Source organism: Mucor velutinosus, assembly GCF_035048745.1.
Source record: "Mucor velutinosus strain NIH1002 chromosome Unknown tig00000041, whole genome shotgun sequence".
Classification (NCBI taxonomy): domain Eukaryota; kingdom Fungi; phylum Mucoromycota; class Mucoromycetes; order Mucorales; family Mucoraceae; genus Mucor; species Mucor velutinosus.
Genome location: NW_027041905.1, coordinates 3882343 through 3898264, shown reverse-complemented (window position 1 = coordinate 3898264; position 15922 = coordinate 3882343). Strand labels below are relative to the sequence as shown.

At 41.2% G+C, this 15922-nt stretch overlaps 6 protein-coding genes across 6 annotated transcripts; 3 read left to right on the top strand and 3 right to left on the bottom strand.

The window, feature by feature from the left end:
- Positions 1–54: 54 nt before the first annotated feature.
- On the bottom strand, positions 55–1819 carry ATC70_001479 (uncharacterized protein; the record flags this gene model as incomplete). Its single annotated transcript, XM_064820874.1, has 8 exons — positions 55–153; positions 214–561; positions 617–967; positions 1027–1101; positions 1155–1247; positions 1303–1352; positions 1409–1521; positions 1590–1819. The coding sequence occupies 8 exons, from the start codon at positions 1817–1819 to the stop codon at positions 55–57; spliced, it is 1359 nt and encodes a 452-aa protein (XP_064684794.1).
- A 419-nt stretch (positions 1820–2238) lies between these two features.
- Positions 2239–3571, top strand: ATC70_001478 (uncharacterized protein; the record flags this gene model as incomplete). The annotated part of the gene is made up of 6 exons (XM_064820873.1): positions 2239–2353; positions 2431–2478; positions 2535–2658; positions 2730–2908; positions 2977–3071; positions 3140–3571. 6 exons carry the CDS (start codon positions 2239–2241, stop codon positions 3569–3571), a joined length of 993 nt encoding a protein of 330 aa, XP_064684793.1.
- Positions 3572–3738: 167 nt separating this feature from the next.
- Positions 3739–4030, bottom strand: ATC70_001477 (Ammonium transporter; the record flags this gene model as incomplete). Its single annotated transcript, XM_064820872.1, has 2 exons — positions 3739–3867; positions 3932–4030. The coding sequence occupies 2 exons, from the start codon at positions 4028–4030 to the stop codon at positions 3739–3741; spliced, it is 228 nt and encodes a 75-aa protein (XP_064684792.1).
- Positions 4031–5732: 1702 nt separating this feature from the next.
- Positions 5733–6816, top strand: CLR6 (histone deacetylase (class I) Clr6; the record flags this gene model as incomplete). The annotated part of the gene is made up of 3 exons (XM_064820871.1): positions 5733–6159; positions 6217–6513; positions 6569–6816. 3 exons carry the CDS (start codon positions 5733–5735, stop codon positions 6814–6816), a joined length of 972 nt encoding a protein of 323 aa, XP_064684791.1.
- A 57-nt stretch (positions 6817–6873) lies between these two features.
- ATC70_001475 (uncharacterized protein) lies at positions 6874–10668 on the bottom strand (the record flags this gene model as incomplete). The annotated part of the gene is made up of 11 exons (XM_064820870.1): positions 6874–7461; positions 7516–8033; positions 8086–8969; positions 9024–9449; positions 9516–9663; positions 9717–9806; positions 9863–10076; positions 10134–10265; positions 10322–10423; positions 10476–10545; positions 10610–10668. The coding sequence occupies 11 exons, from the start codon at positions 10666–10668 to the stop codon at positions 6874–6876; spliced, it is 3231 nt and encodes a 1076-aa protein (XP_064684790.1).
- Positions 10669–13074: 2406 nt separating this feature from the next.
- Positions 13075–15700, top strand: ATC70_001474 (uncharacterized protein; the record flags this gene model as incomplete). Its single annotated transcript, XM_064820869.1, has 4 exons — positions 13075–13384; positions 13454–13692; positions 13758–13967; positions 14030–15700. The coding sequence occupies 4 exons, from the start codon at positions 13075–13077 to the stop codon at positions 15698–15700; spliced, it is 2430 nt and encodes an 809-aa protein (XP_064684789.1).
- Positions 15701–15922: the final 222 nt, after the last annotated feature.

Genomic DNA, 15922 nt, shown 5'->3' with positions numbered 1-15922 from the left:
TATTATATACATATAGATTTTATTTCCCTTTATTTATCCTATATTTTGTATTACTCAAGAGAAAGCCTTATTGTCATCATCCACTGAAATGTCGAAATCTTCATCATACGAAGCAGAAGCTAATTGACCACCGTTGGCACTGAGCGTCATGTACTATAGATGAGTACATTAGTCTGCTGCAACATAACTTTGTCAACATCCAATAAAGGTTACCTTTGTCTGGAAATCTCGATTCAAGCCTTCCAATTTGTTCATGATAGACACACGCTCATTGATGGCAGCAATGCTGAATATGCGATCCTCCAAGTTGATCTCCTTCTTGTCGGGTTGATCAATGAAATGGACCATCTTGACATGCTGCTCAGTGATGGACATGGTAGCCGATACTTGCTTTTGGTTAATCATCTCGATCAGAATCAGCTCCAATTCTCGAGCTGTAACACCTCCAATTTTCTCTGCCATTTCGTTCAATCCAACTGTAATATACACGTTTGTCAGCTCCTTGATGATTTTGCGACGCAGCGACTGTAAACACTGCTTCACTAGCCCCATGTGCTTGTTCTGTTGTATCGTTAGCATGCAAAGATCACAAGCAGAGGCCCTACTCCCTACTTACTGCTTCAAAAATGCCTGAATGCTTGGATGCCACATCATGAAACATGGCGAGATCGGTGTCTGTGAATGCCTTGACCAAGCTCAAATAAGCGCTGGCATGCGTTCTACAGACCTTCTCTACCCCCTGAGCTGTATATTTAGGCAGTGTGCGCACTTGTCCATCCACAATCAATGAAGCGAGCACAAAGTACCTGTAGGCTGCTACTTGAATAGCACTGATCGCTTTTTGAGTGGGTACTGAGATGGCGATGGATAAAAAGTCCAAGGCACGATCATAGTTCAAGTTGCCTATGTAGACGAGAGCTCCATAATAGTAGTATTCCAGGAAGCGTTGGATATTGATGTCGTTTTTCTGCCACATACAGCTGTGAATCAGGATGCCTACTGTGAGTGCTGTGATAGATTACTTACTGTGGTATCCAAAATTTCAATGTCTCGATTCAATAAATCCAGAGGAAATCTATATTGTTTCGCTGAAATGCAGGCCTACCGCTCGTTCGTTAGTGTTGTTCGTCCTATCGACATGTGGGAATGCTTACTCGAATGAAGGGTGCATGAAGCGATGTCAATGTGGGTTGGTTTAATGAAAATCGCTCAATGGCAGTTTTGAATGATTGCAGCGGTAAAAGAGGCTACAGACAGATACACATTTAAATTGTGATCGAGTGCAAACAAGCCTAAGCCTACCTGTTTCAGGACTTTGGTAAGATGCAATAAAGCCTTTCCAATGATGGTGACTGAAGAAATCGGTCAGTTGCACATGCTGATGATGCGATCCAAATGAAAAACTCACATCGAGTAGGTGCTGCTTGAATCTGCTCAGGATCAAATACCTGGATAAAGTGACTAAGCATCTCAAACAAATGCTTTCCATTACTTGCTGTGGCATCCTTGCTTCTTGCTCCACTACCGATTCATATACGTCAGTACCCAAGGCATTCGTCATTCAATGTTCTCTCCAGTGTACACATTACATGAAATACAAATAGGCCAAAGAGTGTGTTACTGGATTCAACACAGTTAAAGGATCGAGGCCGTCAGACGTATAGGAGAGTAATTGAGCTGTTGTCAACGTGTCTAAGGTAGCTACGTTTTCTGCGTTTGTCTGACCAGAGATAATGAGAGCAATGGCTTCATCGATAGGCGGATGCTCTTTATTCTTTGGTGATCTTTCTGCTGCGGATGATGGTTCTCCTCTTTCCATTTGAAACGATGCCAGAGGTAGATGGTGGTGATCGAAAAAAGAAATTTGACAAAAGGGAGTGTTGAGGAACAACCAAATTCAAAATGGCATTGCCAAATGTCCACACACTATCGCGCTGGGTGTGAATCACTGTTCCAAACCATGGAAGGTGGTATCTCATTTCTCGATTTCGGTTGATGATAGAACAAACAGTTGAAGACGATGGCTATTGAAAGAGCACCATACTGGCTTCACCATCTCTTACAGAGGCTCTACAGAGTCTATTCTGGCTCTATACTATGCATTCCACTGTAGGGGCATCACGCTGGATGAGTGGTGGATGCTAACACCAGTCCCATGTTTGATTGAATAATACACTTTTTTTGCATTTTCATCGCTTGATTGATATTTCCTTCTCAATTGGTTGACAAGATTCAGACATGTCCAAACAACCCTTGGAAGGATTAACTGTGAGAATCTTTGATCCCCCTGCCGATGATACGCAAAAAGCTACTACTGGTAGCAGAGGTTATCGTGAATATACAGAGATTGCTGGTAAACTTACCGGGTGTTTGGCACTGAGAGTGCATCTACTACGCACAGCAGCAACTAACTCGCTTGCATAACAACAGGCACTGACCGCTTGAGAAACATAAACTATAATTGGAACAAGGGTCAATGTAAGCAATTGAAAACGGGTTTGACCATTGCAAAATGTACTGATTTGGTGCTGTAGCTATCACGCCTGAAGGCTTGAAAAAAACTACCCGTGATTGGGACAAAGACTCTCAAACCAAGCGAAGCGAAAACGTTCAAGACTTGTCCCTGGTGAGCCGGTCGAATGCAAACGACGACAAAAGGTGCGATAAGCAAGACACTGCATAGCAAAGTAGTTGATTATAACATTTAATAAACATTGCACTTTATATAGCTTGAGAAATGTCCAGTTGCAACATGAATTATGGTCGCATATTCAGGTAAAGTTGGCAGAAATTGCAGGAACACAAGACAAAAACAAGTGGGAAGCCATTGTAGATCTCTTCCGAAAACTGCGAGAAGGCATCTTTTCTAGCCAATGGAGTCGTGGAGACTTCAAATTTGCCAATCAAGGTAAGCTGAGGGTTGTGCCGTGGATTGCAAGCCAAAAGGATGTGCAGCGAGCTGATCAGCATGTGCAGTCTATGAGGCATCCATCGATTGCTGTATCAAGGCATCAAATAACCAGGAATTAGTCAAAAGCCTCTCGGGATTGATGGAATTGTATGAGCTTCAGGTAAGTCAAGGCAGAAAAGGGTTAAATTTAAGAGTTTTGCTTATATGGTAACTGAATATTCTGTCTAGGATTACACAAACGCCAAAATTTATTATACCACCTTGAATATCGTATTCGAATGTTGCTATAATGAGAACCTTATCAAGGCAGCACAACGTATCGCCTGTCTTGAGACAAACACGCATGAGTATCGTTTCGTTAAGAAGTTAATTAAGTCTATTTCTTCACAAAACTCGCTCTTATTCTTTCGACTGTATCATCACAACCCATACCCCGCATTTCGATCACTTATGGACCATTATTCAGATCGCATCCGAATCCAAGCCATCGCACGAATGCGAAAGGTATATTTATCAGCCTCCATTTCATGGGTTGGCATTTGGTTGGGTATCTACCATGATAATAATGTCGTCTTGAGTGTGCTGGACAAATTGGTGAAGCCTTCTTGCGTCAAAACGGTCGATTATGAGCGACAACTGGTGTATTTTTTAAAGCGTTAAATGTAGTCTTCCCAAAAACAACTATGAATGTATGGATTGGGATTGACTTTTTTTTTTTTAATGATAGTATATAATTGAATAAAATGAATGATTGAATTGATATATAGTGAGAAATATGATAATTGTGAATGAGAGTGATGAGATGCATGTTAAGCAATGATGTCCATTTAGTCTTTACTGACGACGAACATAAGAACATGAATATCATTTCGATGGCCAATACGCAGTTTCTTATTGCTAGAGAAAGATGAATAAGAAGAGGCCATTACAACATTATCATTGTTCTTAGATGAGGTCTGCATATTATAAAAGGATGAGTACATACGGTTGGTAATTGTATTAGTCGACTTGATTTCATACCTGATCTGGAAGCGATTGAGCTTTGGTTGCATAGACGACAGCACTGGCAGCAGCGCCTACAGCACCGATAGTTGAAAACAGAGTAACAGGCCCAGGCATTGAATAAGATGGATGAGACGAATTGAAAGTAGAAAGAAAAACGACCTCAAATGATGCATGTATTTATATAGTTTCTCTAGGTTGTTAACCATCTTGTAATTGGTAAATCGAAATATTCACACCTTCATCAAAAGCAAAAATACATATGATATTTCAAAGATGTTGCACAAGATTCTTTGCCCAAACACTCAAATCCTGCAAACTAATTTGATCATTTGACAAGCAAGGCGACGAACGAATCCGCCCACATCAATCATTGCCGGATACTTCCAATCAAAGAGTTGGCAGTTATATAGTTCTAACTGTATATCAAACAGTAATAATGCCATGAGCCAGGAATCGAGCTTATTACAAGTAATACTAACAATATTAACATGCACGGTAGAAAATAGGTAGCCATACTTCGCAATAGTACATTTCGATTTGCAATTCCGTGTTTATGAACTCTCTAGAGCATCAATTTGCCATCAATACAGGCATAGCTTTGACTTTGCCCGGCCAGCAATATTTCAATCTCCGTTATGTTCTTTTCGCTCGAATTGGCAATTTTTTTGCTCTAGAATCGATTTCGATGATCTATTTTGCCAGATTTGACTATATAAATTGTCATGATCACCTCACACTTCCTTAATGTCTCCTAAAGTCCTTTTCAAGGCGCATTCAATGGTGCTAATTAATACAGATGCTTTGAATAAACTTATTGAATAATTTACAAAATTATGAAAAGAGGTTTCTGGCCAAAAAGTCGAAATTTTACATATCAAAGTCCCACAAAGATGATTTCAGGAGTTCCGTTAGATCGATAGAAACATGTTGATTCAAGATGTACCATAGTAAAAGTCTTCATTATCAAGGTCAAACACGCGATCGTTTGATTTTCGATGGAAACCATGAGGGGGGTACCTCATGCGTTTTGGTCAAATGTTGGTGATCTCAAAAAAAAATGGAACAAAGATGCCAGGAAGCAAGTGCTAGATGAAAGCAATCGTTTGGTGCTATTCTGACAATTTAAAACGGTGTATAACACGAGAAAACACGGCTCGAATGCTTCCAAATTTCGCTGTGTTTTGCACATTTTTGAGTCTTGAGAGCTAATACAAGTAAGTTGTCTGCCTGTGTGTTATGTTTCTATTATTGCTGACAATTAGAAGATAGCCTCTTGGCCTAGATGGTTCATGGGCACCTCCAATGCTTTGATCCTAAAACCTAACAATTCTTAATAGCAGCCACCACTTCTTGTTGATTATTCCACGATGCAGCTGTTGATTTCAAAGACGTCCCGACTGATTACAGGATTGTTGAAGCTGACAATGCCTGACAAGCACAGGCCCAAGCTAGCAGTAGTAAATCGAAGCGAACCTCTGATACTCTCGCCCTATATCATAACATTTTGCTCAAATACAGCATGCTCCTCGTTCTTCAGTCCTTCTTTTTTGAAACAATGACAAATGAATGGGGGTTGCTTATCGAAAGTCGCTAGGGGTTTTCACTCTCTGACTGATTGGTGGTGCTTGGTAACGTTTAGATGTTCCTACGTTGTTGAATCGTGTTGAAAATCTGGGAGCCTGAGATTCGTGAAGCTTCACTCACGACCTGAATTGTAGCGGCCCGAATCTTCGGCTCTGAAATTAAGATTTACATTGCTAGCCAAGCATTGGCTGCATCTTTCATCTCTTTTTCTTTACTTGCACGTTGTTTCAAGATGACACAATTATATAAATGGTCTACTGATGAGCAAATAGATCAGTTGAAGCAGTTTCTCGCTCACAATGGCCCAACAACCGCCTCTTTGCTCGGCTACATTCTCAGCACAGGTCATTGTGAGTCAGATGCACCAGGCAAAAGTGTGATATGGACTAGCCACATCGACCCCTTTCATACGACAGACATTGTTGTTTGGATCATTGACAGTGATCATCGCATCCGATTTTTCGTCACTTCAGAAATCGAATTGAATTTTAAGGAAATGACACCAGATGCCGCAATTTTGGCACATAGAGCATCATATCCTGACGAATTGCCTGCTTATTTTACTCACGCTGAAGATGAGGCATTGTATAAACGCAGTCTGCAAGTAGTTGAGTCATTTTTGAAAATGTACATGGATAAAAGATATGGAGCAGACAAGGGTAAGGTTCTTGTTATTCGTAATTTATCTTCATACGACTCATATTGTGCTAACAAAGGTGTGTTGTATCATGATACATGTCTCTTATGGGCTCCGATCTTTCACAAATTGTTCACGATCAACATTGATGCACCATGCTATGTCTTTACTCGACAGGCATCCAAGCCTTTGGATCCCATCGAGCTACCAGAAAATTACACCATCGGCTCTTTGAAGCCGTCTGATGTGGAAACAGTCGTGACAAAGAACAAGATCTCTTATGAATCGAAATATGTCCTTGATTGCTTCCGCATCTCTAGTGCTATTCGAACTGGCGATGGGAAATTAGTTGCGTGGGGGATGACGCACAGAGATAGTAAAGTATAAAGGCTATTGAAGCAATTTACATACTATTGACACTCTTTCGGTAGTGTACGTCGGCGCATTGCATGTCTTGCCAGAATACCGTCGTCAAGGACTAGCAGAGATTTTGGTCATGGATTTGTGCAGACAATATGTTGATTTCTTCAGGGCTCAAGTACCAAATGTGTCTTTGGATCAGCTCTATGCTGGTGCGTGCGTCGAGACATTCAATGATGCTAGTGCTGGATTGTTTAGAAAGACAGGATTCAACACACATGGATTGGGCACTACATGGATCCATTGCTGTAGAAAATAAAAAGAGTATAATACAAATTGTTTAATTTTTAACTTTCTATGATACAGCCAAGCTATTTTATCGTCTATTGCCACCCTTCTTGCGTTTACTAGCTTCCAGATTTGGAGCTGACACCTTGACTTTACCCATCATTGTATTAATGCCTTCCATTTCAGGCACACTCTTGATCAATTCCTTCTCGCGAGCAGTGGCTTCATTCAGATTGAAAAAGACAGATTGAGCTTGTTTGATAGCTTTGCCACGCTTCAGTGATCCAGGTGTGAGTTTGACCTTGTACTTGTACTTTTGAATGGCTGTGTAAGGGGCACACACAGGAATAGCAAAGTGGATGATATCTTCAGGCAGTGGGTTGGGAGTAAATGAGTCGAGCACAGACAAGTTGGCAATCTCATCTGCTTCCAGCATGGTGATATTTTCTTCTTTGAGCATTTGGCGGATGGTCTCGGTGTCTTTGGCATCAACGCCTTCTGTCTCAATAGGATGTTCCTTCTCTTGCTGCTCCTCTTCTTGTTGCTTCTTTAGTAATCGTGCCTTTTCATCGGCCTCCTTCTTTGCTGCTCTTTCCTTCTCCAAAGCTGCCTTGTCTTCCTTGGCCTTAGCATCGCGCTTTGCCTTTTTACCCTTGGGTTGAGGACCCTTATTAGGCTATAGACAGTGATGGTTAGATGAGAAACAGCTTTCAACATACTTATTACTTACGGCCAAAAGCTCCATACGAAGCTGTCTTTCTTCTTCATCTTGATCGGCATACTTGTCCTTCATCTTCTTGGCTTTACCCTTCTTTCCTCGAGTGGAAGCAGGAGGAGCAGCGATCGCCTTGGGTTTAGCAGGGGCTTGCTTTGGCTTGGCTTGCTTCTGCTTTGCCTGTTGCTGCTGCAATTGTTGTTGCTCTTTGATGGCATCTGTGATTTCGGTAAGATTATTCTTCTTCATCAATCTACGTTCTTTGGCAGTGATGAACTTCTTTGCAGGCGTATTGGACCCATTCGTCGAGGGACTACCAGCAACGTTTTGCTCATCAGAATCATGGCCATAGTCATCCAAATCGTATTTATCAGCCTTGGCATCTTTTTCTTGTGCCTTTTCGACGTTGACGGGAAGCGATTCAAGTTGTGTATCAGGGAAGGCATGTTCATCGTCGCTACTTTCGTCTGAATCAGAGTCTGATTCAGAAGCACTCTCATCATTAGGCTCATTTGCAGCAGGTGTTGATGCGCCTGTTCTATGTTAGCAACACGGAAAATATAGAAATGCTTGTATTTAACGTACCTGATGTAGTAGCAGATGCCTCCACTGTCTCATTTTCAATTGATTTAGCATCATCAGTTTGGTCTTCTCTCGGCTTCTTTTCCTCAATGGAGTCAAGGAAATCAGCCTTGCCAGATGGAGCATCAGTTTCCTCAGCAGTTGCATCCTCTCCTTCACCGTCTTCTTGTTGAGCTTGGCTCTTGACATGATTACCAATAGAGGACTCATCCAGTTTAAAGACATAACCAAAGCCATATACCAATTGCACGGGAGGCAAAAAATTCTTCTTGCCACGAATCATAAAACTACCCGTCGTAAGGTACTCACCTGATGGAGCAGACTTTGATACTTGATCAGGGTACACCCAGTAAGCACTAGTGACAATCTTGGAATCCCAAGCCTTACTCTGGCAGACAGACATAATGCCAGCTTGATACAAGGTGCTGGGAGGAATAGGCTGACCGTTAGCATTGGGCTTGTTCTTGACAATCACCGAAGCAGCACCGTGAAGATCAGCATGTACATAGGCATCGTCTTTCAAGAGGTAGCGCTTAACCAGCATTTCATTTTGTTGCATATCACGACCAGCGATTACAAGATGTCCATCAGTTGAAATGAACCACAAGAACTTTTCAAACCAGAAAGGCTTTCTAATCTTATTGATAGTGGCTGTAATCTTAGTTTCCTTCAAATCTTGTCGAATCTTGCGTTCCGCAGACTTGAGAGCCTTGGAGGTGGCCTCAATGGTTTTTTCATGCTTGGTGGCAGTGGTTTTTTTCTGTTCGTAGTACTTTCTGGCATTGGCAAAAGCTGTCAATCCAATGTCAACATCGACCTTGTATGATTTCTGTTCGTTCGCGTCTTCATCCTCGCTGTCGTCGCTGTCCTCATATTCTTCAGGATCGCTGTAAAGAAGATAGTTAGCATCCGCTTCTTCACATCAAGCACTAGGCACCTACGTCAAAACCAAAGTTAATTGATTTGTGGCCAGTTTGAGATTATCAATGATCATAGCAATGGGGTTTTCTCGTCTTTTTTCCTCCTTGACCAAGTCATTTAAATCTTGCCAATCCATTTGACTAGCAACAGCATTGCGAATAATCGTAATAGCAGCATCCACCATTTGAAGATTCAATTCAATCAATTGAGCCTTGCGAACATTGGTAATTTGCTGGTTCAAGAGACTCTGAACTCTGCTCTCCTGCTCCTTACGAACTGCCTCAAGCTTCTTCAATGCAGCCTCTTCTTGACGTCTTGACTTTAATTCAAGCTTTTGAGATTCGATGGCGGAAAAGAACTCATCGACCGCTTTATCAAACGTAGGGTATTCCTTGAATTGACGGTTGGCAAATTGCTTGTACAAAAAGGGATGGAATTCGTCATAACTAAGAAGTTGGTATCTATAAGTATGATTGCAGCATTACAACACACATATACACCAGTGCACTCACATTTCCACCTGCTCCTCGCTCTCAGTTTTGGGCTTATTCTTCTCATCCAACAAAACAATGTAGCCGTTGGGCACAACATTCTTGGTGGATTCAATCAATTCATCGCCCTTACTGAAGCCCTCCAACAACGCTTGCATCATGGGTGAGTCTACAGACAATCAGATCAGCAAGTGATTCTGCTCATTGTCTAAAGCAACTTACTCTCAGAGGTATCAAAATCGGTAGCAACCTTCATATTGGGGTCCAAATCTGCCTCCAAAACCATATGCTCAATCATAGCAGGACCATACTCTATGAGCTGGATCAGCTTCTCCCCTCCCTTGCACTCTGTTATAACAACTTCTTACCGAATTTAATATTTAGTAACTTCTTCAGCGTATCCTTAGGTCCAGCAGATCTCAAGGCAGTTCTCAATTGATCCACTTGCACCTTTTCAAAATCGGTCAATACTGTCTGAACATTGTAAATCTCTCCAACAGCAATGTTCAAGGTATCGGTGGGTGGAACATTACGCAACAAGGCCAGAATACGGTATTCATGATCTGTGAAGATGATATTGCCCTAGTTGCTCAATATTGAATACCAAGTTTATCCACCCATTGTATCAGCTACACTTACTGAGGAGTAAAATTCACAAATGATGTGATATCCAATGCCCATTTCGCCACCAGCAAACTCGAAATCAACAATACGATCAACGCCCAATTGACGAACATTAGTGACACGTCTCGTACGAAGATGTTTACGAAGCTAGTTTCGATTGATTAGCTCTCGAATGATATTTGCTCATGGATTGTGTCGTTTACCTTCGCACAGAATGGAGTAGGTGTAACTGATTTATCTCTACTGAACTGAGTGGTATGGATACGGATACCAGATTCGACCAAAACAAGCTCCTTGTCATCAGGCTGTACACTATCAATTAATACTAGAGGAATTGCGCTCGTAATTTGTGTTTACCTTGGCAAACTTGAAGAGGAAGGTCTTGTTGTTTACATCATAAATGTTTTGCAAACGAATGCCAATAAGTCTAAATACAAGGCGTGTTTGCAATGTAAGATGGTTGGAGCATGCTCTTAATGAGTTCCATTTACCTTTCTCGAAGATTGATGACAGTAGCACGGACATCCAAAGCGTTAAAACGTTGCTTCATTGCTGTTTCTGATGATTTACAGTAATGAACAAGAAAGAGGAATAAAGAAAATGTGTCTGTTGAAGCTATTTAATGCCTTTTTTCATTTGGACAGTTTTCACGAATTTCAACTTACGCTACCGTAGTAGTTGATCTAAACCGCAGCAATACATCATAGCCTGTTGGGCTTTGTAATTGCCTTAATCAGTTCGAAATACCGAAAAGAATGTATCCCAAAGCTCAAAGATCGCTCAAAAGAAACATAATAAATGCGGCAGTGGAGGCCCTTCAACTATCATAAACAGGACTAATACATATGACATGAAATCTTTCAATCTACATTAGACTGCTTGTCTAAAGAGATTGGCACCTTGATTGCATAGCTTGTCATCACTATGTGCATTTCATTTTAACATTTGAGTCAACATGGAGCAATTGATACGAGCGAAATCTCTTGATATTTCATAATGAAATGAGGAAAACGCTCAGAGTAGATGTCAGATTTGGTTCTGTGGAATTAATCCTGCAATATTGGGTAATCCTATACATACTTTCTGTCAGGCATCTCAATTGAATGATCCAAAAATGTCATTTTCTACTCAAATGTGCATATAGTACTAGCCGATCTATCTCGCTGCACTCGATGACGGCGTTGCGCTGCAAGCCTTTGGCAAAGGCGTTTCAAATCAAAGATATTAAGTAGACTGTAAACAATCAATTAATAGAAAAAGAAAGGATATATATAAGCGTCAGTAGGGAAGGTGTCCATTCACTGATGTTGCTCTTGGGATGATGACATAAAGCTAGCCATAAATAAATACAGGACTTGTGTAAGATCTACAGCGACTTTTTTGAGATATTGTCATTGCAAAAGACATCTTCATGAAGCAAGGCTCCCCAGAAAAAGTATTTGCTCTTTCAATTCCATGGTCCCCATTTAATCAGCATCGCAATCATCATTGTCATCAACAGAAAGGCATTTAGGTCAGCCAGCAGCAATGCCACTGCCAAAATTGATTCAAACTCAGTCCATCTTTTTTTTTTTGTTAAAGATTGGACAGATTTCGTCCTTTTTCGACTTCTTTAATTTATTTTGTAATATTCGACTATATAAATTGTGATGATCACCCTACGCTTCCTAATACATTCTTGAATTATTTTTCGAGGCGCTTCCTATGGTACTAACTGTAATAGGTGTTTTGACTGAAACTACTGAGCAATTTAATATAAATTGAAATGAGGTTTTTAGCGAAAATAGCCATATTTCGCATATGAAAACCTCATAAAAGTGATTTCAGAGGTTGCTTTGGATCGAGAGAAACATTTTGATTTGATATATACCATAGTAAAAGTCTTCATTTTCAAGGTGAAAAATGCGATCGTTTGATTTTCGATGAAAAGCATGAGGGGTACCTCATGCTTTTTGGTCGATTTTTGGCCATGTTTTTTTTGATCCAAACAGTTGAGCGAAGGTGTCAGAAAGTTGCTGTTACTCGAGCACAATTGTTTGGCGTCATTCCGGTGGCTCAGAAGGGTCTAAATATCAAGATATGAAGGTTTGAAAGCTGTCAATTTGGTTATGTTTTTACTGTATAGCTTTTTTTTACACAGCATGAATCACAGCTTTGGTAGCTGAAATCTTCTGGAAGGACAGTTCTGCAGCCTGTGCAACTTCTAATTCGAATAGGAGGCATATTGATAGTGGTAAAGCTAATTCATGTATATTTTGATGCGTTATGTTGTTGGTAAGCTTATTAATAATGAAAATGAGAAGCCGAATTTACTACTTGATTACTATGGTTTAGCACGTTTGCTTCGCTACGGTAAAACCCTCTCAAGGCCAATGTTACTAAGTGTTGCCTTGAAACCACAAACCACTCAATCCACAGTCAGACAGCAAGCAAGAAATCACTTGAATTAGGTGTGTTGTTTTCTTGAGAGAGGAGCTTTTAATCTCTGACTGGCTACGACAACGCTTTTGTGTTCACGTTTTCCAGCATATATAATGATCTATAGCTCAAAGTTCAGCCGCTCGTACCGAGAAAATTACTGCATATTTAGAGGTCCCATGCAAGATTTCCAATCACATCCAAATCATAGAGACTAATGATGATCTGATCTGATAAGAATGGCTTGTTCATTGACTGATGCCTCGACACATTAACGTGCAAATTCAGTCCAATGTTCATGCCTGGAGGCGCACCCCGCTGACGCTGATTTGGAAGACATCTCCAGAGATGTTGACATGCCTTTGACTATGACTTGCTTCATAGAAAGACGACGACGATTGCACACAGCCACCAACCCACGTGACTTGAAAATTTTTGTCCAATTTTTTTTTTATTCCTATTGAATTGACGTGCTTCCCCTTACGATAGAGGCCTTCTTTTTTTAATTTTCGCGAGCGAACCCTTATAGATATCAACCATGTCTCGTTTCTTCCGTAGTTCAGATACTGAATCTGATTCTGATACTTCCTCTGACAACGACTCTCAATACTCTCAATCTGATTCCGAGTACGATTCCGATGCTGAGAGTTATCACTCTGAAGTCGAAGAAGAACAACCCAAGAACCGTTTCTTGAAGGGTGGAAGTGATTCTGAAGATTCTGACGATGAATCCAACAAGAAGCGTCAAGCCAAATCTCAAAAAGACAAGAGAATTGAGGAAATGGAAACTGCAGTAAAGGCTATCGAAAATGGCCAAAAGAACAATGATTGGAATTTGATTTCTACTGGTAAATGACTATAACAACACACCCACACAATCTCGATGTTTGTTGATGGATATTAACAATCACTTGTAGAGTTCGACAAACTTACTGTCACCATCTCAAGAGCCACCACTGGCTTTAACGCCATTCCCATGCCCAAGTTCTATATCAAGACTATGGTTGAACTCGAAGATCATTTAGCTGATAGCCTTCAAAAGGACAAGGCCAACAAAAAGAAGAGCACTGGCAACAGCAAGGCCATGAACAACTTGAAGCAAAAGCTCAGAAAGCTCGCCAAACAATTCGATGAATCCATCACTGCTTATAGAAAGGCAAGTTTTTTTTAATAGCGAAAATTTTTTTAACCCAAATGCTAATGCCAATTGACAAATTATAGGATCCTGAGGAATTCATGAAGGAAGAGGAAGTGGAGGAGGAGCCCGCTGCTCCTGTTAGTAAGCAAAGAGAGATTCCTGCCCAAGCTGCAGCTGCAGGTGATGATGATGGTTTCTCTTCTGTCGGTAAGGGCGGTAAGACTCTTGTCTCTGTTACCAGCGAGAACCTTTTGGCTCGTTTGAGAGAAGTTTTGGAAAGTCGTGGCAAAAAGGTAAATTGGCAGATTTGCTCGAGCAAGACAAAATGGATACACGAAATTAAACACACATGTAGAACACCAACCGTGATGAACAAATTGCTACCTTGGAAACCTTGTTGGAAAATGCCCAATCTCCTTTCCAAAAGATCTCCGTTTTGTTAGCTCTCATCGCCTCTCGTTTCGATATCACTGCCTCCAAAGCACCTTACATGGATCTTGCTGTGTGGAAGTCCTCTGCCAAGGAGTTTAACCAACTTCTCGAAGTGCTCGAAACCAACAAATCCTTCGTTGTTACCGAAGATGCTGAAGATCTCGACAATGAAGACAGAGATGTTAAGCCCAAGGATGGTGAAGTGATCAAGGTCCGTGGTTCTATTCTCAGTTTTGTTGAACGTTTGGATGATGAATTCAACAAGTCTCTTCAAAACATTGATCCTCATGCTACTGATTACATTGATCGTCTCAGAGATGAACCTGCTCTTTACGCCATGTTGGACCGTGCACAATTCTACTGTGAAGTCAACAGCATTGACTTTGCTCTTCCCAGAATCATCTCTCGCAAGTTGGATCATGTCTACTACAAGCCTGAGCAAGTCATTGGCTCTCTTCAAGCTGCCAGCAAGCAACTCTTGCCCAACTATGTTGTCTCCAAGATCACCAACTCTCAAGATCCCGCCGAGTTTGTCAACCAGCTCTGTAACTACCTCTACAAGGATACCTCCACTGTCTTCCGCACTCGTGCTATCCTCTGTCATATCTATCACTATGCTCTCCACAAGAAGTTTCACACTGCCCGTGATTTGTTGTTGATGTCTCATGTTCAAGACTCTATCCACCAAGCTGATATTGCCACCCAAATTTTGTATAACCGTGCCATGGTTCAAATTGGTATCTGCGCTTTCCGCGATGGTTTGATCAAGGAATCTCATGCTGCTCTCTCCGAGATCCAAGGCTCTGGCCGTGTCAAAGAGCTTTTGGCCCAAGGTGTTCAAGCACAACGTTTCGGCCAACCCGCCAACCCTGAAGCCGATGCCATTGAGCGTCAACGTCAATTACCTTTCCACATGCACATCAACTTGGAACTTCTTGAATGTATTTTCTTGACATCTTCCATGCTCTTGGAAATCCCTGCTCAAGCACAGGCTGGACCTAACAACAAGAAATTCATCTCCAGACCTTTCCGTCGATTGCTCGACTACAATGAACGTCAAGCCTTCTGTGGTCCTCCTGAGAACACCAGGGATCACATCATGAGTGCTGCCAAGGCTTTGGCTTCTGGTGAATGGGAAAAGGCCAAGGACTTTATTTTAGCTATCAAGGTTTGGGATTTGATGACTGAAACTCAAGAGATCAAGGACATGCTCGTCCGCAAGATCCAAGAAGAAGGTCTCCGCACCTATTTGTTCACTTACTGCTCTTACTACACCACATTGGGATTGGCACAATTGTCCAGCATGTTTGATTTATCTGTCAACAGTGTTTCCGCTATTGTTGCTAAGATGATCTTTAACGAGGAATTATCAGCATCACTAGACCAAGTTACTCAATGCATTGTTCTCCACCAAGTTGAGCTTTCTAGACTCCAAGTTTTGTCCTTGCAATACTCTGAAAAGGTTGCTAACCTCGTTGACCAAAACGAGCGTTTAACATCCAATGGTAGAGATAACAACAATAACAGCAGCAGCAACAACACAAATAATAACAACAGCAGTAGCCATAGCCATACTCACAACAGAAATCATTAATTAGAAGACCATTACAGCTGACAATATCTAATTTCCTCTCCCTCTCTTTTTTTTTTCCCTCTTTCCCCTTTATCCAACTCTTTTTTCTTTATTTTTTGTCTATTTTTTAAGCGGTTTGAAAAAAATATATACAAAGGCTTTTTTCCATGTATTCTAGTGCTTGTTTGGTCGACTTCTTCTTGTTTGTGTTGACCTTAATTTTGGCTGTTTGTAGGATTTCCT